This window comes from Salvelinus fontinalis, chromosome 1 (assembly GCF_029448725.1).
Source record: "Salvelinus fontinalis isolate EN_2023a chromosome 1, ASM2944872v1, whole genome shotgun sequence".
Lineage (NCBI taxonomy): Eukaryota > Metazoa > Chordata > Actinopteri > Salmoniformes > Salmonidae > Salvelinus > Salvelinus fontinalis.
The window spans coordinates 67,340,357-67,362,132 of NC_074665.1; the positions used below are offsets into that span (position 1 = coordinate 67,340,357).

General features: G+C 38.9%; 2 protein-coding genes across 2 annotated transcripts in view; both read left to right on the plus strand.

Moving 5' to 3' along the window:
• Window positions 1-448: 448 nt before the first annotated feature.
• LOC129860217 (ribonuclease T2-like) lies at window positions 449-10,578 on the plus strand. Its single transcript, XM_055930609.1, has 10 exons — window positions 449-696; window positions 1,211-1,294; window positions 2,528-2,582; window positions 2,722-2,771; window positions 2,893-2,950; window positions 3,108-3,172; window positions 3,284-3,397; window positions 3,523-3,568; window positions 9,089-9,160; window positions 9,406-10,578. Exons 2-10 carry the CDS (start codon window positions 1,218-1,220, stop codon window positions 9,586-9,588), a joined length of 720 nt encoding a protein of 239 aa, XP_055786584.1. The 5' UTR covers window positions 449-696; window positions 1,211-1,217; the 3' UTR covers window positions 9,589-10,578.
• A 1,485-nt stretch (window positions 10,579-12,063) lies between these two features.
• LOC129860230 (ribosomal protein S6 kinase alpha-2-like) overlaps window positions 12,064-21,776 on the plus strand; it is a 52,179-nt gene continuing 42,466 nt past the window's right edge. The window contains exon 1 of the mRNA XM_055930611.1: window positions 12,064-12,256. Coding sequence (XP_055786586.1) covers window positions 12,098-12,256 — 159 coding nt within the window. The 5' untranslated portion in view covers window positions 12,064-12,097. The remainder of the gene's footprint in view (window positions 12,257-21,776) is intronic.

Sequence of the window (21,776 nt, forward strand, 5' to 3'; positions counted from 1 at the left end):
AACTGAAGGAACCTTAAGACAGAATATTAAGATGACCTCCTGAAACCTGAACTGTAGCCAAGCACTATTTTTAACAAGAGATTGGGTTAACAGACACAGCAGTGTGATATGCCTAGGCTACGGCTATTCCTGCCAATAGCCTGAGGCAATGTCACACAGTTTGCTAGCTTCATGCAAGCAAATTCCTCCATTACTTATCTACAAGGCCTAAATGATACAATAACATAGCCTACTGTCTAAAATAACATTGTAAAACATTTTGCAATGTCTGACCATTTTTTTTATAGAAGGATTACAGATAAATGCAATTGCAATAAAGATTCAACACATTTGTCTTATTTTTATTAAACTGTATGTGGCACCGTGGAATATCATCGTATGTGTGCGCGCCTGTGCGGTACAGTTGCCTACAGTACACGTTTCACATGATCTCACGTGACTTACATTTTCTGAGCATGTGACGCTCAGTTCAGCTGTTGCGGGAAACAATTTCACGGTATTGTTGTTGTAGGCTTCTACCAGACGTCTAATCGGACGGAGTGTGGCTGTCTCATTTTAAACCATAATAAGTGATACTAGTGGAATCTTCATATTGCTAATCTATCAAACGACATCTCTGTTGCCTCATCTAAATGGCCCTTTCAAACGTATAGTTGTATATACGAGTTTATTTTTAACCACAGGAACAAAACACGGGTAAGAACTTATTGTATACGTCGTAGGTTACATTTAAATCTTACCCACACAGTCTACGTTAGCCAGGTGGCAGGCCCAGGTGATACTGGAGACCTTGTATTTGTAAAATAATGTACGTATGTAACCTTTTATGCAAACTGAAGTTGCGCTCCCCTACATCCACGTCAGGTTTGGTGGTTGGCTACAGAGTTGCGAAAAGCGTTCCATTATTTGACTGCGGTGTTGATGGGCGCAAATATAAGCTCAATAGTATTTGACAGGCACCAAAATAACAATCACGTCATGCCAACCATTATATAACTGTTTGTTACACAAGCTATCTATAAACTAAAATTGAAATTATTTATATTAGGCTTGTAATTATAATTGGCCTATAATTGTAAGAGTAATACTTCTACTTATAATAGGCTTAATAATTGTAAGTTTGCCTACCATCACATATTAGACCAGCTAAAATCAGATCATCTATGACCCAAAATCTACTTCTCCTAATTGTAAGTTTTCTTTATTTCAGTGTAAATATGAAGTCATTAGCATTTGTTGTCCTGCTGTGCCTTGGCTGCGGTCTGATGACTTCCTCATTCGTACTCGAACCGCCGTAAGTAACGTTACTGGTTATATCTGTTTGGTTAATGTCAGATGCCAACCATGGCCTCTGCATCAAGCCCTTAACTGTGTCTGTCATTCCAAAGTAAGTAAGTGGCCTTTTTCAAGCCACAATGGCCCATAGGGCAGCTTGATGTACAAGTACACACCCTGGACAGGAGGTTACCTCCAATCCATCTCCTTAATGTTGAATGCCAAGTAGCAGGATCATGTCCTGTTTTTAGAGCTTTGTGTTGACCAGGGAACCTTCCAATCTCGGGAGGACACTAACCACAAGACCACTGAGTTGGTGTCATTCCATAGTCGGCCTCTGTGCGAATTGAAGGCCATTAAATTAGTGAGGCACTATTTCACCTTTATTTAACCAGGTAGGCTAGTTGAGAACAAGTTTTCATTTACAACTGCGACCTGGCCAAGATAAAGCATAGCAGTGTGAACAGACAACAACACAGAGTTACACATGGAGTAAACAATAAACAAGTCAATAACACAGTAGGGGGGGGGAATGAGTTTATATACATTGTGTGCAAAAGGCATGAGGAGGTAGGCAATAAATAGGCCATATGAGCGAATAACAATTTAGCAGATTAACACTGGAGTGATAAATCATCAGATGATCATGTGCAAGTAGAGATACTGGTGTGCAAAAGAGCAGAAAAGTAAATAAATAAAAACAGTAAGGGATGAGGTAGGTAAATTGGGTGGGCTGTTTACAGATGGACTATGTACAGCTGCAGTGATCGGTTAGCTGCTCAGATAGCAGATGTTTAAAGTTGGTGAGGGAAATAAAAGTCTCCAACTTCAGCGATTTTTGCAATTCGTCCAGTCACAGGCAGCAGAGAACTGGAAGGAAAGGCGGTCAAATGAGGTGTTGGCTTTTGGGATGATCAGTGAGATATACCCGCTGGAGCGCGTGCTACGGGTGGGTGTTGTTATCGTGACCAGTGAACTGAGATAAGGCGGAGCTTTACCTAGCATGGACTTATAGATGACCTGGAGCCAGTGGGTCTGGCGACGAATATGTAGCGAGGGCCAGCCAACTAGAGCATACAGGTCGCAGTGGTGGGTGGTATAAGGTGTTTTAGTAACAAAACGGATGGCACTATGATAAACTGCATCTAGTTTGCTGAGTAGAGTATTGGAAGCGATTTTGTAGATGACATCGCCGAAGTCGAGGATCGGTAGGATTATCCTAATGTTACACTTCAATTTAACTTTATTGCAGGCATATGTGGAGTAAGCTGATCCTGACTCACCACTGGCCGAGTACATTTTGCAGTGTAAGTTACTTTATTATATGGTTTCATGGCATAATAAACTCAACGTATCATGTGATGATCTGATCGTATGATTGATACGGTGGCCCTTAATTGCCAGATTTGCCAACTTGTATGACCAAATTAACATTTCTATTTGCAGATGGAACACTGTCATTCCAAATTTGACTACTGGACTTTGCATGGACTGTGGTAAGGAAGGACTTCCAACAAATTCAGTAGGAAAGTGCTTTTTTTTGACTGACCAGATAACATAACATAAACTGTTTTGCATTCTATCTTTGTACACATTTGACCAATGTCTGTCTTACAGGCCAGATAAAGGCCAGGAATGCAATTCATCTTTGCACTTCAATGAAACTCTAATCCAGGTATGTTCTGCTGGGGGAAAAAAACATTTCAAATACAAACATTTACGAAAGGCAGATTGATCTTATTCATGACAAAATATCATTTTGATGGTAAAAGTAAACGTGTTTATATATTTTGAAATTAAGATAAATATCTGATAATGAATATGTTTTACAGGACCTACTTCCAGAGATGCAGAAGTGGTGGCCGGATCTTAAAATTCCAGAATCCTCTAGATTCTGGTCTGTTCCAGTTTTCTATTTTGTATTAATACTTTATTCCAGGTAATTGTTATATTTTCAGGTAACAATATTTTTCTAAACAAATGTTAGTGTTTGATCTTCTATTTACAGGAAATATGAATGGCAAAAACATGGAACATGTGCTGCAAAAGCGGAGTCCCTAAACAGTCAACACAAATACTTTGGCAAAGCCCTGGAGCTGTATCACAAGTTAGACCTTGATGGGTAAGTGTACTGAATTAACAATAAAGTACCCTCATGAAACATATGGGATAATGTATGGTTTCAATACCCTGAACCCTAATTTATGTTTTCTACTAGTTATTTATAAATTCTTTGTATGTTTTCAGGGTGATGAAGAAATGTAACATTGTGCCCTCTGAGACTTACTACACGGTAAGTACATGAAATCAATATTACTACATTACCAAGGACAATGTAATTTCACAGAGTAAATAGTTGCATGTTTAAACTTCAAGCATTACCGCATCGTATCAAACAACACACTATACAACACACTGTGTTTTGGGAAGATGGACAATTTTAATGTGCGAGTATGTTATGTCAACAGTCGGTTAGGACATCTACTTTGTGTATGACAAGTCATTTTTCCAACAATTGTTTACAGACAGGTTATTTCACTTATAATTCACTGTATCACATTTCCAGGGGGTCAGAAGTGTACATACACTAACTTGACTGTGCCTTTAAACAGCTTGGAAAATTCCAGAAAATGATGTCATGGTTTTAGAAGCTTGTGATAGGCTCATTGTCGTCATTTGAGTCAATTGGAGGTGTACCTGTGGATGTATTTCAAGGCCTACCATCAAACTCAGTGCCTCTTTGCTTGACATCATGGGAAAATCAAAAGAAATCAGCCAAGACCTTTGTAGACCTGTAGACCTCCACAAGGCTGGTTCATCCTTGGGAGCAATTTCCAAACGCCTGAAGGTACCACGTTCAGCTGTACAAAAAATAGTACGCAGGTATAAACACCATGGGACCACGCAGCCCTCATACCGCTCAGGAAGGAGACGCGTTCTGTCTCCTAGAGAGGAACATACTTTGATGTGAAAAGTACAAATCAATCACAGAACAACAGCAAAGGACCTTGTGAAGATGCTGGAGGAAGCAGGTACAAAAGTATCTATATCCACAGTAAAACGAGTCCTATATCGACATAACTGCCATAAAAAAGCCAGACTATGGTTTGCAACTGCACATGGGGACAAAGATTGTAATTTTTGGAGATGTCCTCTAATGTCCTCTGGTCTGATGAAACAAAAATAGAACTGTTTGGTCATAATGGCCATCGTTATGTTTGGAGGAAAAAGGGGGAGGCTTGCAAGCCGAAGAACACCAACCGCAAACGTGAAGCACAGGGGTGGCAGCATCATGTTGTGGGGGTGCTTTGCTGCAGGAGGGACTGGTGCACTTCACAAAATAGATGGCATCATGAGGGAGGAAAATTATGTGGATATATTGAAGCAACATCTCAAGACATCAGTCAGGAAGTTAAAGCTTGGTTGCAAATGGGTCTTCCAAATGGACAATGACCCCAAGCATACTTCCAAAGTTGTGGCAAAATGGCTTAAGTACAACAAATTCAAGGTATTGGAGTGGCCATCACAAAGCCTTGACCTCAATCCCATAGAAAATGTGTGGGCAGAACTGAAAAAGATTGTGCGAGCAAGGAGGCCTACAAACCTGACTCAGTCACACCAGCTCTGTCAGGAGGAATGGGCCAAAATTCACCCAATTTATTGTGGGAAGCTTGTGGAAGGATACCCGAAACGTTTGACCCAAGTTAAACAATTTAAAGGCAATGCTACCAAATACTAATTGAGTGTATGTAAACTTCTGACCCACTGGGAATGTGATGAAAGAAAAAAAGCTGAAATAAATAATTCTCTACTATTATTCTGACATTTCACATTCTTAACATAAAGTGGTGATCCTAACTGACATAAGACAGATAATTGTTACTAGGATTAAATGTCAGGAATTGTGAAAAACTGAATTTAAATGTATTTGGCTAAGATGTATGTAAACTTCCGACTTCAACTGTATATCATCAGATACTTTCAGAAGGCACTGTATTCATACCCCTTTACTTATTCCACATTTTGTTGTGTTACAGCCTGAATCCAAAATGGATTAAATATTATTTTTTTTCACCAACAATACCCCATAATGACAAAGGGAAAACATGTTTTTAGAAATTTGGGCAAATTTATTGAAAATTAAATATAGAAATATCTAATTTACATAAGTATTCACACCCCTGAGTCAATACTTTGCAGACGCACCTTTGGCAGCGATTACAGCTGTGAGTTCTTCTGGATAAGTCTCTAAGACAGGGGTGGGGGCCACAAAAAATCTGAACATGCAGTTGCTCATGGTTCTGCGTACCCACGAGGGGCTGCAGTTGCTCGTGGTTCTGCGCACCCACATGTGCATAGTTGTTACACAGCTAATGTCCTCAATTTTACACATTTTGCCATGGGGTGGAGATAAGATTTTGTGATTTTATATCTAATTTCATGCAATTCTACTCATTTTGCCATGGGGCTGAGAGGAAAATTAGCTATTAATAGTGACATAACAAAAGAAAAACTGCTAATTCACAACCAAATTTCGAAATTGCACCTCGTGTATTGCACTTTCTACTATTCTAACTTGAAACAGTAAGTTGAGACCCTAGCTCTTTATTTTTTTTTTTATGATCCGAGGACCGGCCAGTTGCCCATCCCTGCTCTAAGAGCTTTCCACACCTGGATTGTGCAACATTTGCCCATTTTATTCTATTAAATTCTTCAAGCTCTGTTAAATTAGTTGTTGATCATTGCGAGACAACCATTTTAAGGTATTGCTATAGATTTCCAAGTAGATTTAAGTCAAAACTGTAACTGGGCCACTCAGGAACATTTTGTCTTCTTGGTCAGCAACTTGTGTTTTAAGTCATTGTCCTGCTGGAAGGTGAATTCATCTCTCAGTGTCTGGTGGAAAGCACACTGCACCAGATTTTCCTTTAGGATTTTGCCTGTGCTTCTTTTTTATCCTGAAACACTCCCTATTCTAAGAATTACAAGCATACCCATAACATGATGCCACCACCACTATGCTTGAAAATATGGAGTTTGGTACTCTGTAGTGTGTTGTATTGGATTTGCCCCAAACATAACACTTTGCATTCAGGACAAAACATTTTTTTTGCCACAGCAGTATTATGTGCCTTGTTGCAAACAGGATGTATGTTTTGCAATATTTTTATTCTGTACAGGCTTCCTTCTTTTCACTCAGTCAAATAGATTAGATTTTTTTGATTTATATAACGCTTTTGTACCAACTGAGGTACTCAAAGGACTTTACATAGTAAATGGTGACCATTTTTGTGCCACAGCGCTCACCACCCATCAGGTGAGGAGTGATATGCCAATTAGAAATTAGGGGGATGATTAGGTGGCCTTGATGGAATGGGGCTAGGTTGGGAATTTAGCCAGGACACCAGGGTTAACACCCCTACTCTTAAGATAAGTGCCATTTTTAATGACCAGAGTGTCAGGACAACCATTTAACATCCCATCCGAAAGACTGCACCCTACACAGGGCAAGGGTGGTATAATGCTAGCAATTGTCTCAAGTCAAACTCATCACAGCCTTTTTACCATTTTTGAATTTACTACAAACACTTACATCAAACTTCCAAATTATATTTATTGACAATAAGAAAACATATCCTTTTAAAATACATATTTACAGATGTAGAAACCTGAGGAAGGGACCAGTCACTGGTTTATATTGCCCATCGTGAAATACATTTAACATGTATATCATTAGAAATAGGCCTAGAACAAGTCTGAGGTTTATACAGTCCATCATAACAGGCTAGACCAACTAATCAATCAGTTCTTCAACACAATGCTAACCTGTGGAGATCAGGACCAGTATCCACAAAGCAGAGTAGGAGTGCTGATCTAGGACCTGTCTACATAATCTTATTCACTATGATTTAAAAAGGCAAAACTGATTCTAGATCAGCATTCCCACTCGGATATGCTTTGTGGATACGGACCCAGAGATCCACAGCTGTAGTTCTGAGGGGTAAAAGTAAATAAAAAGTCCCCTTGCTATCGACACGTTATACTGGCACAATGTTAAAAACGGGAAACATTAACATATGATAAAAAGGTACACATACAGACTATATATGTATTAAACTAGCCTGCAAATGGATCAAATAAATTCACTAAAGAATTTTGAGTATAAATCATTCCCTGTTTGGTTTTAGTATGTTGCCATTGCCCTGAAATTGAGAGGTCTCACAATCAGGTTTAAAAAGTAACGATGTGATCAAGGTGTGCTGGAAAAGAGCATCAGATGGTGGACAGTCTGTGTCCACTAACAATTGCTGGTGAATCCTCTGACATCTTCAAAGACTGCTGTACTATAGGCTGTGTTACAGGCAACTTTACCATACATCAATGGTTTTGGTAATGGTCCGAAACAAAGAAAGAACAGGGCAAATATGAAAGGATAGGGTTGAGGCCTCATCCGCATGGTTTTTGAGGGGAAAGTCCCAGTTGAAATACCTCTGGCCTGCCTGTATGGTTAGTATTGTGGAGTAACTACAGTGTTGTTGATCCATCCGCATTGAATAACAACTTTATACATATTTTCTTTTAAACAACCTCTATACAGAAGTTTGTTCTGGAGTGTCTGTCCTATATCTGAGCGATAAAGATCAGAAACTATTTAGTTTTTTCTTTTTATACATGTATTTAACCCCTTATTTTAGGCATTAAACTAATCTACATATATATACTGCCATTTGTTTTTTAAACTGGTACCTGGCTACCTTCAGACTAGTTTCGTGAGGCTTGTAGGTGTCCTAGAGCAAAACAACTGACATGTATGTGTTAGTGAGAGAATCACCTTTCCATATTAGTGTGTAGCCCAAACTGTGCTGGGCTGTACACACAGATGCTGGCAGATTGGCTGTACCGATTTCAGACAAGTCCCGTGACACTTGTGGGGGTCGTAGAGCAAAACCGTTCGGTCACTACATATGTTGTGACAGGACCGATTTTCGGGATGTCTCATGGTCTGACAAACACCACTCAAGCTCTGCCACCTTTCACCGCCAATGCGGAACAGGATCCGGTAGATTGAGTCGCAGCCCATGCAACAAAAAAACTATCTCTAGTTTAAACTGACGGATGAAAAAATAAATAATTGAATTAGATTTCCACGGGGGTGTGGACATTGACTCTAGGGGGTTTTAAACTCAGTAACTGTTTTAAAGTTACCATTGGAGCGGTTTCCTTCCTCTCCGGCAACTGAGTTAGGAAGAACACCTGTATCTTTGTAGTGACATTGATGCACCATCCAAAGTGTAATTAATAACTCCATGCTCAAAGGGATATTTATTGTATGCTTTTTTTTTTACCCATCTACCAATTGGTGAACTTCTTTGTGAGTCATTGGAAAACCTCACTGGTCTTTGTGGTTGAATCTGTGTTGGAAATTCACTGCTTGACTGAGGGACCTTACAGATAATTGTATGTGTGAGGTACAGAGATGAGGTAATCATTCAAAAATCATGCTACACACTATTATTATACAGAGTCAGTCCATGCAACTTATTATTTGACATGTTAAGCAAATCTTTACTCCTGAACTTATGGCTAGCCATAGCAAGAGTTGAATACTTATTGACTGAAGACATTTAGGATTTTTAGTTTTTATTTGTTTGTAATAAATACATAAATAAAAATGTAATCCATTTTAAATTCAGGCTATAACACAACAAAATGTGGAAAAAGTCCGGAATCGGACCCCAAAAACCCATGTCGGTCAGGTTCTAATAGCATGTGATGAGTGCTCGTGGTAAAATTGATTACGTCTGTTTTTTAGTTTGACCTCATTGAAGGAAACATTCTCAACTTCTACAACGTGAAACCAAAGATTCAGTGTATTCATCCAAAGGTATCATGTTTTTTATATTTTGTCTTTGGGTAAAATGCAAACTCAAGCACAACTGGTTAATGGATATGCTACAGGTTTTCATTGGAGAGTATAGGATAACAAGAATTGCGTACCATTTTGTATTTAGAATACGTTTCTCTAATCGTTCTACATGAAGAATAGTCATTGCACACAACTTAAAGAAAAAAATCATGAATCCTAACCCTAAATCTAGAATGTATCATTAAGTTATTTATTGTTTACAGGAAGGGAAGGTGCAAATCTTGGGGCAGATCGAGATCTGCTTCAACTCAGACTTTCAACTGGACGACTGTGAGCATTCTGAGACAGACACAGTGAACTTCAATGTTAAGGGTGCAGGGTTTAGTGTGTGTGATCATGCCACACCAGTCTACTACCCTCCCCTGAAGGGGAAACTGTTAGTGTAGTGGCTAGTGCGGTATGGTCACACATCCCTTTATAATCAGTGCCATATCTCACATGGAACATAGATACAGGAAGGTTCCACTTGGTGTGAGTTCGCACAGAAATACTCTATCTGAAAAAGCCTACCAGTTTTGAATTTAATGTGTCTACTGCTATTTGGATCTGTTTGCTGGCATTCAAACTTCAAGTTGTTCTGCTTGATTCTTGGAAACAGGGTGGTCATGTTGTACCTCAAGGAACAAATCAGCTTTTTTTGTTTATATATATATAATACTTTGCAAATCATAACAAAATGTACTAAATAACAAGTTCCCCACAGAGCATCTTAGATGTGGCAGAGAAAGAGGGGAATATATGACACCAGGCATCGTAGCCGAGTGGCGGATGCTACATGTGATCGTCAGTCATGTGCATTATATCCTGTAGAAGGGAGGAACGTCCATGTTTGAGCCTGTTGATGTATAATGTGAGTTTGTGGAATGTAACACTAATGCCACCTGTAATATAGGATGACATTTGCTTTCAAGCGATTTGTGAGTCATTTTAAATAGGCCTTATTTTTTTATTTAAAGTATGGTCCTACATTTTGTTAAACATAACATTTAAAGTTTGATGCACAGTTTATGAAGAGGTCTGATGACTGCATTCATTAATTTTGTCTTTCAATATGTTTTTCATTTTGTTGTAAACTGTGTTGAGTAATTATGGTAAGAATGTGTGTGGTGGTGGTTAAAATACATTGGTTAACATAAGTTATGGAGATGGCATTACTAAAGTCAAGATTTTCTGCGCACAGTTTAACAAGGCTATGATGATCATGATTTAACCAGATATAGGTATTATATTTAACAATGTAATTTCTGCTGTTTAGTTGGTTTGATTTCATTGAATTGTGGGATAAGCTTTGGTTTTTAAATGGTGGCCTTATTTTGATAGGTTCCAATCCTCTGTAATGTTTATGTACAATTCATTAAAGTAATTGTTCTATTGCAGCAGTTTGTACGTACTATTTATCCTGCAATTTGCTTTTTAGTGAATCCAGTTAACAAGCTTAAGTATGCACATTCAACTAAATGCCACAAGAGGTCAGAAAACCTCAACAGAACGCCAATGGCCAAAAGAGGCAGTATCCCTGTCTAACACTGAGTGGCATTGTTCAGTCTAACAAATTACACATTTTAAAGAAATTTTATATCCATAAAAAGTATACAATTATATAAAACTCCATGTCCAGGAACGCTGATGATTTTGACTTAAAATGCTGTATTTATATTGTAACCCTCTCTTAATTTTAACACCATGTCAACTGCAGATGTATAGCCAGATGTATATTAGAACAAAGATGATGATTACTCCTGAGCAATTTTTAAGACATAAAAAAAAGTAAAGCTATTTACTATAGTGTTCACGAGTGGTAGAATAATAATGCTGGTGGTGTATACGCTAGTTGTACCCTACAGGCATGCCATTGATCTATCCTCATGACACCTTGTGTGTAAGAGATTTATAGGCTGTTGGAGTACATGGAACATTGTGCTTTTTAGACCTCATGTAAGTCATGTCAGCACACTGAAGAGATTTGTCTGTTGGTGACTGGTGGTAAGTAAAGCTTATTTTTGCAACAAGTATTTTAAATTTCATATAAAGGGGTTTTATCAAAAATATGACATGTGTATCTGTCCTGGGCACAATAACTTGTCTACTTATATTTCAGCATAGTTTAATATTCCCCTTGTGAACTGCATTTGAATCCCTGTCGCCAAAATAATTTTTTTATTATGGGCCTTGGCTGTCGGTAAAATGGATATTATGTCTGGTGCAATCAGTTTTATGTAAGCTGTCATCGTAGGATAAGAGGAAAGAGGTTATAGTGTCAATGTGAAATCTCATTTGCCAAGAACAGGCAGAACCAAATAGTTGTAGGGAGGCAACGGTTGCCTCAGTGGGTATTACACACATACACACAGTGAGATCCATGCACTACTCTTAATGTGCTTATTGAAGCTTATCAGTGAGTGAAGTAGTCAGGTTGATTCTTCCTGACTAAAAAAACTCTGGCTCGCAGCCATTCCCGAGGGCTGAACAATGGCTCGGCTACATCACTGCTTCCTAATTGGTGACAAGGCCCATTAGAAATGCATTTCACTCTTCTTCCCTCCCTCTCCTTTTGGAGAGAGTTAAATGTCTTATGTCCTCAAGTCAACAGAGACAGCATGGGATAGTCACTGCACACGAGCACTCATGGCCTTATACCTCAGCTCCTCTATAGCCAGGGTAGTTTCCTCTTGGTGGAGGTTGTAAGTCAGATCCAGCCAACTGGCTTTTAAGCAGTGTGAATTAATAGGACCTGGTCCCAGAGATAATGGTTATGGCTGAGAGCAATTCTGGATGCCCTTGAAAGCAATCGTTTTGTCATTCACTCATATCTGTGGTAGAGGAGAGCAGAGATTCTGTGTTGGTTCTGCCCTTCTTCCTGTAAGGGTGACGGGCCGAAAAGGAAGTAACTTCACCATGAGTCATCGCCAGTACTCCCTGACTGGAGTGAGCGGGAATGTAAGGCTGAGTTTGGATTTGCAATGTGCAGACGTGGAGACGTTGTCTATCGACAGTGCCTTCGCCTCGTTGACCGAAGACGAGGGTCCTTATGAAGAGCTCCTGAATATAGCGCAGGTTAGTATACTAAAGCAGTATCTGTGTTTTACATGTTCAGTATCTGATATCCTTCATTACAACTTCCTGTAGTATAGCAGTAAGAATAGCCAGTGGATACAGAGGACACATACTGGAAAGGGGGATACCTAGTCAGTTGTACAACTGAATGCATTCAACTGAAATGTGTCTTCTGCATTTAACCCAACCCCTCTGAATCAGAGAGATGCGCTGTAGTTAGAGTATCCAGCTATCTTATGTGTTGATCTCTAAAATGCTTCAATAGAAGGGAGGAGTTTGGAAGACATACAAATAACTATGATATACCGGCTAACTCAGGAATACATGAGTTGTTAGCAATACTACAGAGGCGATGCATGCAGAGTTCCTATATATTCCATTCGGTGCCTGTGTAGTCCTCAAAACCACAGAGCCTAGAAATACATTAATTCTCGGTGCTCAGTCTGTCCTCCAAAATGTTGTTAAAGACGGGTAATCATTCAGTGATGCACCGGTCAGGGACAATAAGAGAGATCTGTAGACTTTCAAACAAAGGCATTTTATGGTAGTAAGATGGTTAAATCTATCATTGCTACTCACCTATGTGGTGATTAGAATTGTGTAGTTATATGTTAGGCCACTGTGTTCTTGGGGACCTTCAATGCTGGAGAAAAGTTTTGGTACCCTTCCCCAGATCTGTGCCTCGACACAATCCTGTCTAGGAGCTCTACAGACAATTCCTTCGACCTCATGGCTTGGTGTTTGCTCTGACATGTACTGTCAACTGTGGGACCTTAAATAGACAGTGTGCCTTTCCAAATCATGTCCAATCCATTGAATTTTCCACAGGTGGACTCCAATCAAGTTGTAGAAACATCTCAAGGATGATCAATTGAAACCGGATGCACCTGAGCTCAATTTTGAGTCTCATAGCAAAGGGTCTGAATACTAATGTTAATAAGGTATTTCTGTTTATTTTTAATACATTTACAAAAATGTCTAAACCTGTTTTCGCTTTGTCATTATGGGGTATTGTGTGTAGATTGATGAGGGGGAAAAACAATTTAATCCATTTGAGACTTTAATGTGACAATGTGGAAAAATACAAAGGGTCTGAATACTTTCTGAATGCATCAGTCATCTAAGGAATCACAACTTTTCAAGGAAATTAATAAATCCACAATAAGATCATGTCAACTGCAGATGTCTACCTCTATCAAGGAACAGTGTTATGATCAGGTATTTTAATACTACTTAGTTAAGTGTAAAAACCTCTGTAGGATATTTAAAATCCTTTTCCTGCAGTTGCATAACCAAAGCGCCCTCTAGTGGCCTCATGGATGGAATATTAATATTTTAAATCATTGCATAATTAATAAAATAAATATAAACGTCCGAAAAGCCTGTGTTTCTAGCTCAAACGGTTTTGTAATAGATGCTGTTTTGAACATGTGCATCTGCACAGGTGAGTTGAAAGCAGACAAGGAGACCTATCTTTTCACAGCAGACCTATAAACACCACCAGGGTTACCACTATGCCCTGTGACTCTCCAGAGAGTGGAGAGAACAGGAGACAGACGTGTGGCTGACAGTCTGGGTCCTAATGGATTGCTCTCTATATGAATCACAACACACCTGGCTTTGGGCAAGATAACTCTAATCAGCCACAGGTCAGACCTGGCTGCAAGTCAGATACTTCTCCACTTCGGTATCTCTGCCTTCAAGCCCTCTATAGCTTGTATGTTCCTGCCTAACTATAGTTCTTCCAGCCATTTAGACACAGCAAAGCAAAGCAGTCCCTACCTAAGCAAGGGTTTGGACTGCACTGACAACCATGCCATTTCTCATTAATGTACATTATGATATTTGAGGGGTAATGTGGAATGGACAGTTTTTCAGGAGGATGTTTTGCTGACGTGAAATACATTACTTTTTCACATGATTGAGCATGAACAATGGCTCAAATTATGTGCTCAGTGAATCTATTCCAGTACCTTCTTAAAAAAGAGAAATGTTTGCCATACTGTGTCTCAATTTCATTAAGCAAGACACATTTATTTTAATGAATGTCTACCTCTATCAAGGAACAGTGTTATGATCAGGTATTTTAATACTACTTAGGTAAGTGTAAAAACCTCTGTAGGGATATTTAAAATCCCTTTCCTGCAGTAGAATAACCAGTGAAATGCTTACTTACAAGCTCTTAACTACTTTGAAATAATAGTATACACCTCACACACACATGGTTCAGTTTTTTTTTTAAAGAAGACACCTGTACCATGTCAGATATAGAGTTGAAATGCATTCAGTTTTGAGTTTGCGTCCCAATATTACACTTCATAGACGACTGAAATATTACACAACCGTTTGACATAGAAACACAGGATTTTCTGAGGTTTATATTTGTTTTATTAATTATGAAAAATATGAATATTCCATCCATGAGGGAGCCTGTTATATTCGGCGCATGTAACAAATACAATTTGATTTGTTTGACTACCAAGAAACACTCTGTGTGACCCTGATTTAGCCCACTGCATTAAAAGGTTAAGGAATGCAGTAATATGGATACACTACTACCAACCTTGCATTTCATAGAAGTTCATTTATTGTATGACTTGAACATAAATGTAAGGTTCTGATATACTGTATGAAATATCTGCATTAGACATATCATAAGCTTATACCTGCAGGCTAAGGTTCAGATCTACTACTGTATTTAGACAGTTATTAATTTTCAGCTCCATGGGGACCAGTGCTGTGTGAGAGGTTTACATAATCTGCTTGAAAGATCACTCGAAATTAGCTAATTTCATTGTGCTAATTGGCTTTTTTATTGTTCTGTAATAATATAGATATGTTCCTTTCAGTGGCGGTTGGTGCCATTTAAGAGGTTGGAGGACGATAATTGTTTTTATGAGCATGGCCTTATTTCTATTACAGCATATTGGATGACTGTCATTCATATTCCGTTCACTCAGTTCAATGTAATATCAATAGGTTTAGGCTACTACATAATACTCAAATTTTCCCTATTCCCATCATGAGGTTACTACAACCTTACCTATAAATGAAAGTTTACAACGTAGGTGCACACAGGTCGAGAGGAAGATTTGAGGTGACAGTGACACATGGACAGACAGTGACACATTCTATACTGCCTTGCCCACTCTTGCCTGCATCTAGCTGATAGAGGGTGTAATGTAATCATTAGTCCAACAGTTGCAAACGAGAGTTTCTATTGGACAAATTCAGGTATGTTTATCCCCGTTTGCTTCCGTTTTAAGAAATGTTTTTCAACGGAATCAGCTGAATGAATGCACCCTTGATCACAAGCAAACAGTTCACTTTAATAGCCACATACTAAACAGCTTGTGTGTTCCTTCTCTCATCTACACGCTCTTCTCCTCGTCCTTTCCCTTCGTTTGTGAACTTCAATTTTCACCACATCAGCTGTCTGTTGACCAGGTGAAAACCTTTCCAAGCCAACCCGTCATACCATAACCGTTAAACACATCGTTGTCACCATTTTAGCTAAAGTAACGTCCTAGTCAACATAGCTAATAGAACTAACGCGTTAGTAAACCCGCTACAATCATGCAGTACAGTGTAGTAAGCAGTTTAGCAGTTACACCGATGGGCCCTGGTGGCAATACATTTGTGAAACCAAAAGCTTACCTTGACTTGGAAGAGTTCCAGTGTTGGATAGTGATATCCAACTAGCTAACATAGCATCCCTCTGTTTGAGCCAAGTGTTTGAGTCAGCTAAACTAGCTACCTGCATTTGCTAGCTGTGAAAGTGAGGGAAAAAAACGAAATATAGCTATCTCTCTCTCCCTCTCTCTTGTTCCTCCTTCCCTTTAGAATAAATGAATTTGTTCAAAACTTTTCAGCTATGATCTTTTTCTCTCTTTGAGTCAACTTCTCACCACATTTTATGCACTGCAGTGCTAGCTAGCTGTAGCTTATGCTTTCAGTACTAGATTCATTTTCTGATCCTTTGATTGGGTGGACAACATGTCAGTTCATGCTGCAAGAGCTCTGATAGGTTGGAGGATACCCACCGGAAGTTGTCATAATTACTATGTAAGTCTATGAAAGGGGGTGAGAACCATGAGCCTTCTAGGTTTTGTATGGAAGTTAATGTACTCAGAGGAGGACGGAAGCTAGCTGTCCTCCAACAACACAATAGTGGTACCCTACAGAGTGCTGTTGGGGCTACAGTGGACCTTCATTGCAAAGGTCAAAATATAAATATAAACAAAATATAAATATAAACAAAATATAAATGCAACATGTAAAGTGTTGGTACCATGTTTCATGAGCTGAAATAAAAGATCCCAGAAATGTTCCATATGCTAATGTGGATCCGAATAAACCGAAAGGTTGCTAGTTCGAATCCCCGAGCCGACTAGGTGAAAAATATGTCTATGCCCTTGAGCAAGGCACTCAACCCTAATTGTGCCAGGGTCGCTGTTGATAATGCTAGGCCCTGGCCATGACCCCACTCGGAAGGAGTCTCAGGGAAAAGTGTGCAAAAACAAAATCTGTATTAATACACACTTGTACATGTGAAATAGGAAAAATATAAGCACACCAAATTATTATTATTATTATTATGGACTGTACTTGCCTTATGTGATGTGCTCAATATGTCAATGTAGGTAGTTAGAACCTACTGGTGTTGTACAGAACTATGAGGAAATATTTGCATGATTACTCCCACCTTCCATCTGTGTTCTCAGAGTGGGATCATGTCCAGTACAATTATGTTCAGTCCATATGACTGCTATACAAACTGAAGTGATGACGGAATTTTTTTTCGCACCCTGTGAATCTAAAATAAAGAAATTGCCTATAGACATGTCTTATACATCTTGAACAGATTCTAAGGACATTATTGCAACTAGGAAAATGTACTTTAATGGGGGAACAGCTCTGTATCATGAATCCCAGTCAGATATAAGATGGTTCAATCCCTTCCAGGTAAATTACTGTATGGAAAGCGGGCATGTCAAGAAAGACACGGTAAAGCTTTTTGAATGAAATCCTTTCTGATGTTTGTTTTGAGAAACAGGCCGCAACACTTTTGCTGTACGGTTGCTCCAAAGGGGAACATTTTTAGTTGCTTATATCCACTAAAGCATCCACTTTGAAGTCTTGACATTATCATTGCAAAGTAGGGTGTTGACTTTTTAAAGTGGGTTTACATGTCAAATCCTGACATTCTTTTGAAGTCACACCAATATGGAATATATTCACAGCAGTGACTCTTCAAAGATATGAAAGATTGGTTTTGAGACCTTTATTACCTTTGTCAGACAGTACTCCATGAAATTCCAATCTAAAGTCTGTCTTTGGCTTTTTCTAGGTATGATATTTTGTGCAATTACCACCTTTGTGGATGACTCGTTATCTCGTTATTTGTAGTATTTCAAAGATATTAGCATATGGACATTTACATTACATTTAAGTCATTTAGCAGACGCTCTTATCCAGATCGACTTACATTTTTAACCTTTTTTTATTTTTATTTAACTAGGCAAGTCAGTTAAGAACAAACTCTAATTTTCAATGATGGCCTAGGAACAGTGGGTTAACTGCCTTGTTCAGGGGCAGAACGGCAGATTTGTACCTTGTCAGCTTGGGGATTTGAACTTGCAACCTTTCGGTTACTAGCCCAACGCTCTAACCACTAGGCTACCCTGCCGCCCCATGGACAGATTCTCATAGAATCACTCAGATGTTTCTGTTTTTTATTTGCAAATATAAAACCCACCAGGGTGTAAATTTATTTGTCACGCTTCGTAGACAACAGGTGTAGACTAACCATGAAATGCTTTTTACGGGTCCTTTTCCAACAATGCAGAGTTAAAGATAATAAATACAATAAAATAGAAATAGTGACAGTGAATAACAAACAAAAATAAGGAGTAAAATAAGATGGCCATATATAGGAAGTAGAAAATAACATGCTATATACAGGGAGTACCAGTACCGAGTTGATATGCAGGGGTATGAGGTAATTGAGGTAGCTATGTACTGAGCATGTAGGTAAGGATAAAATAAGTATCGGCAGCGTGTGTTTGGGTGTCAGTGTAAGTATGTGTGACTGTGTGGGTAGAGTCCAGTATGTGTGTCCATAGTCAGTGCAAGAGAGTTCGTTTTTTTTTAAATGGTCAATGCAGATAGTCCGGGTAGCCAGTTGATTAGCTATTTAGCAGTCTTGTTTAGGAATTTAAAACCCACCAGGGTGTAATAAATTGCAGTCTGTCCCACAGATGGCCAGAGCCAGAAATAATTTATGCCTTGTGTTGTCCAAAGGAATGAGGTATTAGGGAAATGTTCACATTTACTGAAGATTCACCACATACAGTGTATGCAGGCCTTTTAATGACTACAAAGTACTGCTCTGCTTTAAACAAACAACTGTAGAGGCTTCTGGAAAATAGTGACACATTTTTCACAAGATTTGGTGAAAATATCATTATCCTTATTAACTTACAGGTGTATGAAAAGTTGTTTATGCCCCCTGACAACGTCTGGTGTCCTGTCCTCCCCGTAGCCTCTGGATCAGGCTTAGATCAGACGGTGACCTGGTGAGTCTGGGACTGGGTCATTGCTAATTATAAGCTTGTTATTCTTAGAGGCATTGTCCCCTTTGTGAGAACAGAAGCAAGCGTCCCTATAGGGCTGGTAACAACTGTTACCACTGTTTGATTGTACTGGTACAAGTGCAATCTATTCCCAACAGTCCCTGACATAAACTATGTCTGGATGTTCATATACTGTAAGCATGCTCTGATGAATGTGGAACATTTGAGTGTGAAAAAAAATCTGATCCACTGCAATGGGTATTTCTCACCTCACTACCTCTAAGCTGCACATGCAGAAGGAGAAAATATGTTCTATCTGAAGGTTTCAGTGTGGCTCTGTATGCAACATCAGATTTGTACATTTGTACAAAGCATTGGCTTAGGTACCACTTTAACCAGTTACAACGATACTTTCACTGTATTGTAGGCCTAATACATCATTGCATAAATTATCTAAGTGTGTGCATAATTTCATTAACAATCTCTACACAGTAAACCTATTCAAAGTTGTTTATGTATTTGTAGCTGCGCTGTGACGAGCCTCTACGGTATAGACTGACAGAGGTCATGGGGTTAGATGGTAGGCCTAATGGAGTTCTCCTCATAATGGCTCCCATATTGATAAACTAATGTACATTATATAATGAGCTACTCGTAAGAGGTCAAGTTAGGATTCTTAGTGCACACTATCAAGATTAATTGTACATTTCAATTGAGTACATGGGTTATACATTTCAAATGAGTGATTTACCAGGTTATATTACAGGCATTCTAATTTTGTAAAGGTTGTTTGCTTTTTATCTTAATCATCTTCCTGGGGACGTTCGAAATTTACTGGGGTGGGTGGGGGGGTGGTCAAAAAAAGGGGAGGGTTGTCTAACTTTATTTATTTATTTATTTTTGCTTTGGGGCGGTTGTGTTTCTTTTTATTGGGCACCGTGGAGGGTAGTGCGTTTTTTCCCAGGTTAACATTCGCTCATTTGCAGGGTTTACTCTATATAATTTCTTACATCCTAGCCAAATTTCCTCATGTGCTTGCATGCACCTCCCCGATAGCAAGATGTATTGTTACTTCCCTTATGCACTACACTTTTCCAGACGCCAACTTTTACTATACCACAGGTCAATATAGTTTACCAGTCTAAGTATCTATCCTGCCCCTCTGTCCACCATTCTTAGTGACAATAGTGGTAGGTGGATCATTTGTCCAGATCTGCAATAGGCTAACTACCAATCATACCACACATAAAAGCATTCAAAGCTGCATCAATGTTCAATATGAATCCACAAGAACAAATAAGAATAGTTTGATAGGTAGCGGGGAGGCCAGGTGCACCATTGTGCATGAAAGAACAGTCAAGACGAGACGTTCAGCTCAAAAAGCTCCCCTATTGATCTTGTTTAGGGACAATAGAATTATCCTACCTAGACTAGCCGACAACACCATAATACTATGAATAATAGCATTATTATTTTTAAGTGAGAACATGTTTTTACTTTAGGCTGCAGTGAAATGTCATTTGAATATTGGCGCAAAAGCTCTGTGATTCTAGTGTTTAATTCTATTTGGATCAATTGTGGGTCTACTCTCGACAGTTTACAAGGGTTAGAAACGCAGAGTAGCAGGCCAGTCTGGCTGTATTTTTACTTCTGATACTGAGATGTGCTTCCTGTTGCAGATCATTATTCTCCCAAGTCGTCCTACAATAATGTGACCACATATGTTCCCGGCAGACCCAGTTATTCAGGAAAGCTTAACGTGCGCTCTGCCTCCTCCAATCTGGGCAGCTATTCCTCGCACACCTAGAACCTAACGCTTCAATATAGCCTAAATAGTTGTCATTTAACTTTTAAAATGTATTACCTTTTATATGTAGCATAAACACAACCAGTCACAATATTTTAATATGATTAGGTTACTGCAAAAGTCTGATGTAGGCATGGGCACGTTCATCCAAAATATAATTTCAGCATCCTCAAAATGGCTTGACATTAACCAGGTTTCCATTAACCAGGTTTCCATAACGTACATGTCGGATATTTTTTTTTTTACAACATCATGGGAAAGCATGCAATTTCTTACAGATTAAACAAATTATGATTAACTTCACAGGGTGGTGAAAGTCCATAGTGATGAGCTTGATGCTCCTTTCAATAAATATCGATGGTCTTACTCTGGTGACATGATGATCAATGCTTGACTGCCGTTTGACAATAAAAATTGATCTCTCACCTTTGTCCATAATAATCTCATCATGTAAACTATACCCGCACTGTATCTGTGCGCTGTTGACTAGAGTGCATGTGCAAATACCAGAGTGGGCACATTCACTATACCTAAGCAACATTATCAGTACCTGGGAATTTAACCGCAAAAGTGATTTTTATGCGCGCTACGTATTTACACACAGACTTTTATCTGCAACAAGTCAATTTGACGGAAAATGTGCATATTGTTTTTATACAGATTTTAGAATATTGCCATGAAAATATTTTGCCAATTGGATGGAAACCTAGCTATAGACACAGTTAAGATGCTGGCAAGTGTGCTAGTCCAGTGTCACTTTGATCATGACTGCACATCATGATTCACCAGCAGCCCCAAACATCTAAAGAATAAACTACAAATCAGCCAAAACAAGCTTGTAAGAATTGTACTTAAACCCCCCCTCATAGCATCTGAAGGTCGAGCATTTTAACCAGATAGGCTGGCTATCTGTGGAAAAAAATGTGTAGTATTAATTACACTTGGTCTGGTCTACAGAATTATCACAGACTCAGTCCCCTAGCTTCTGTCCAACTATTTTTCATTTGTTAGAGATGTCCACCAGTATAATACCATAGCCAGAGTCTCTAAAATGCACTGTTTTAAATAAGAATATGTAGTAAGAACATTTTTATATACTGGTGCTGTTGTGTGGAAACTACCACAGCAACTCAAACCC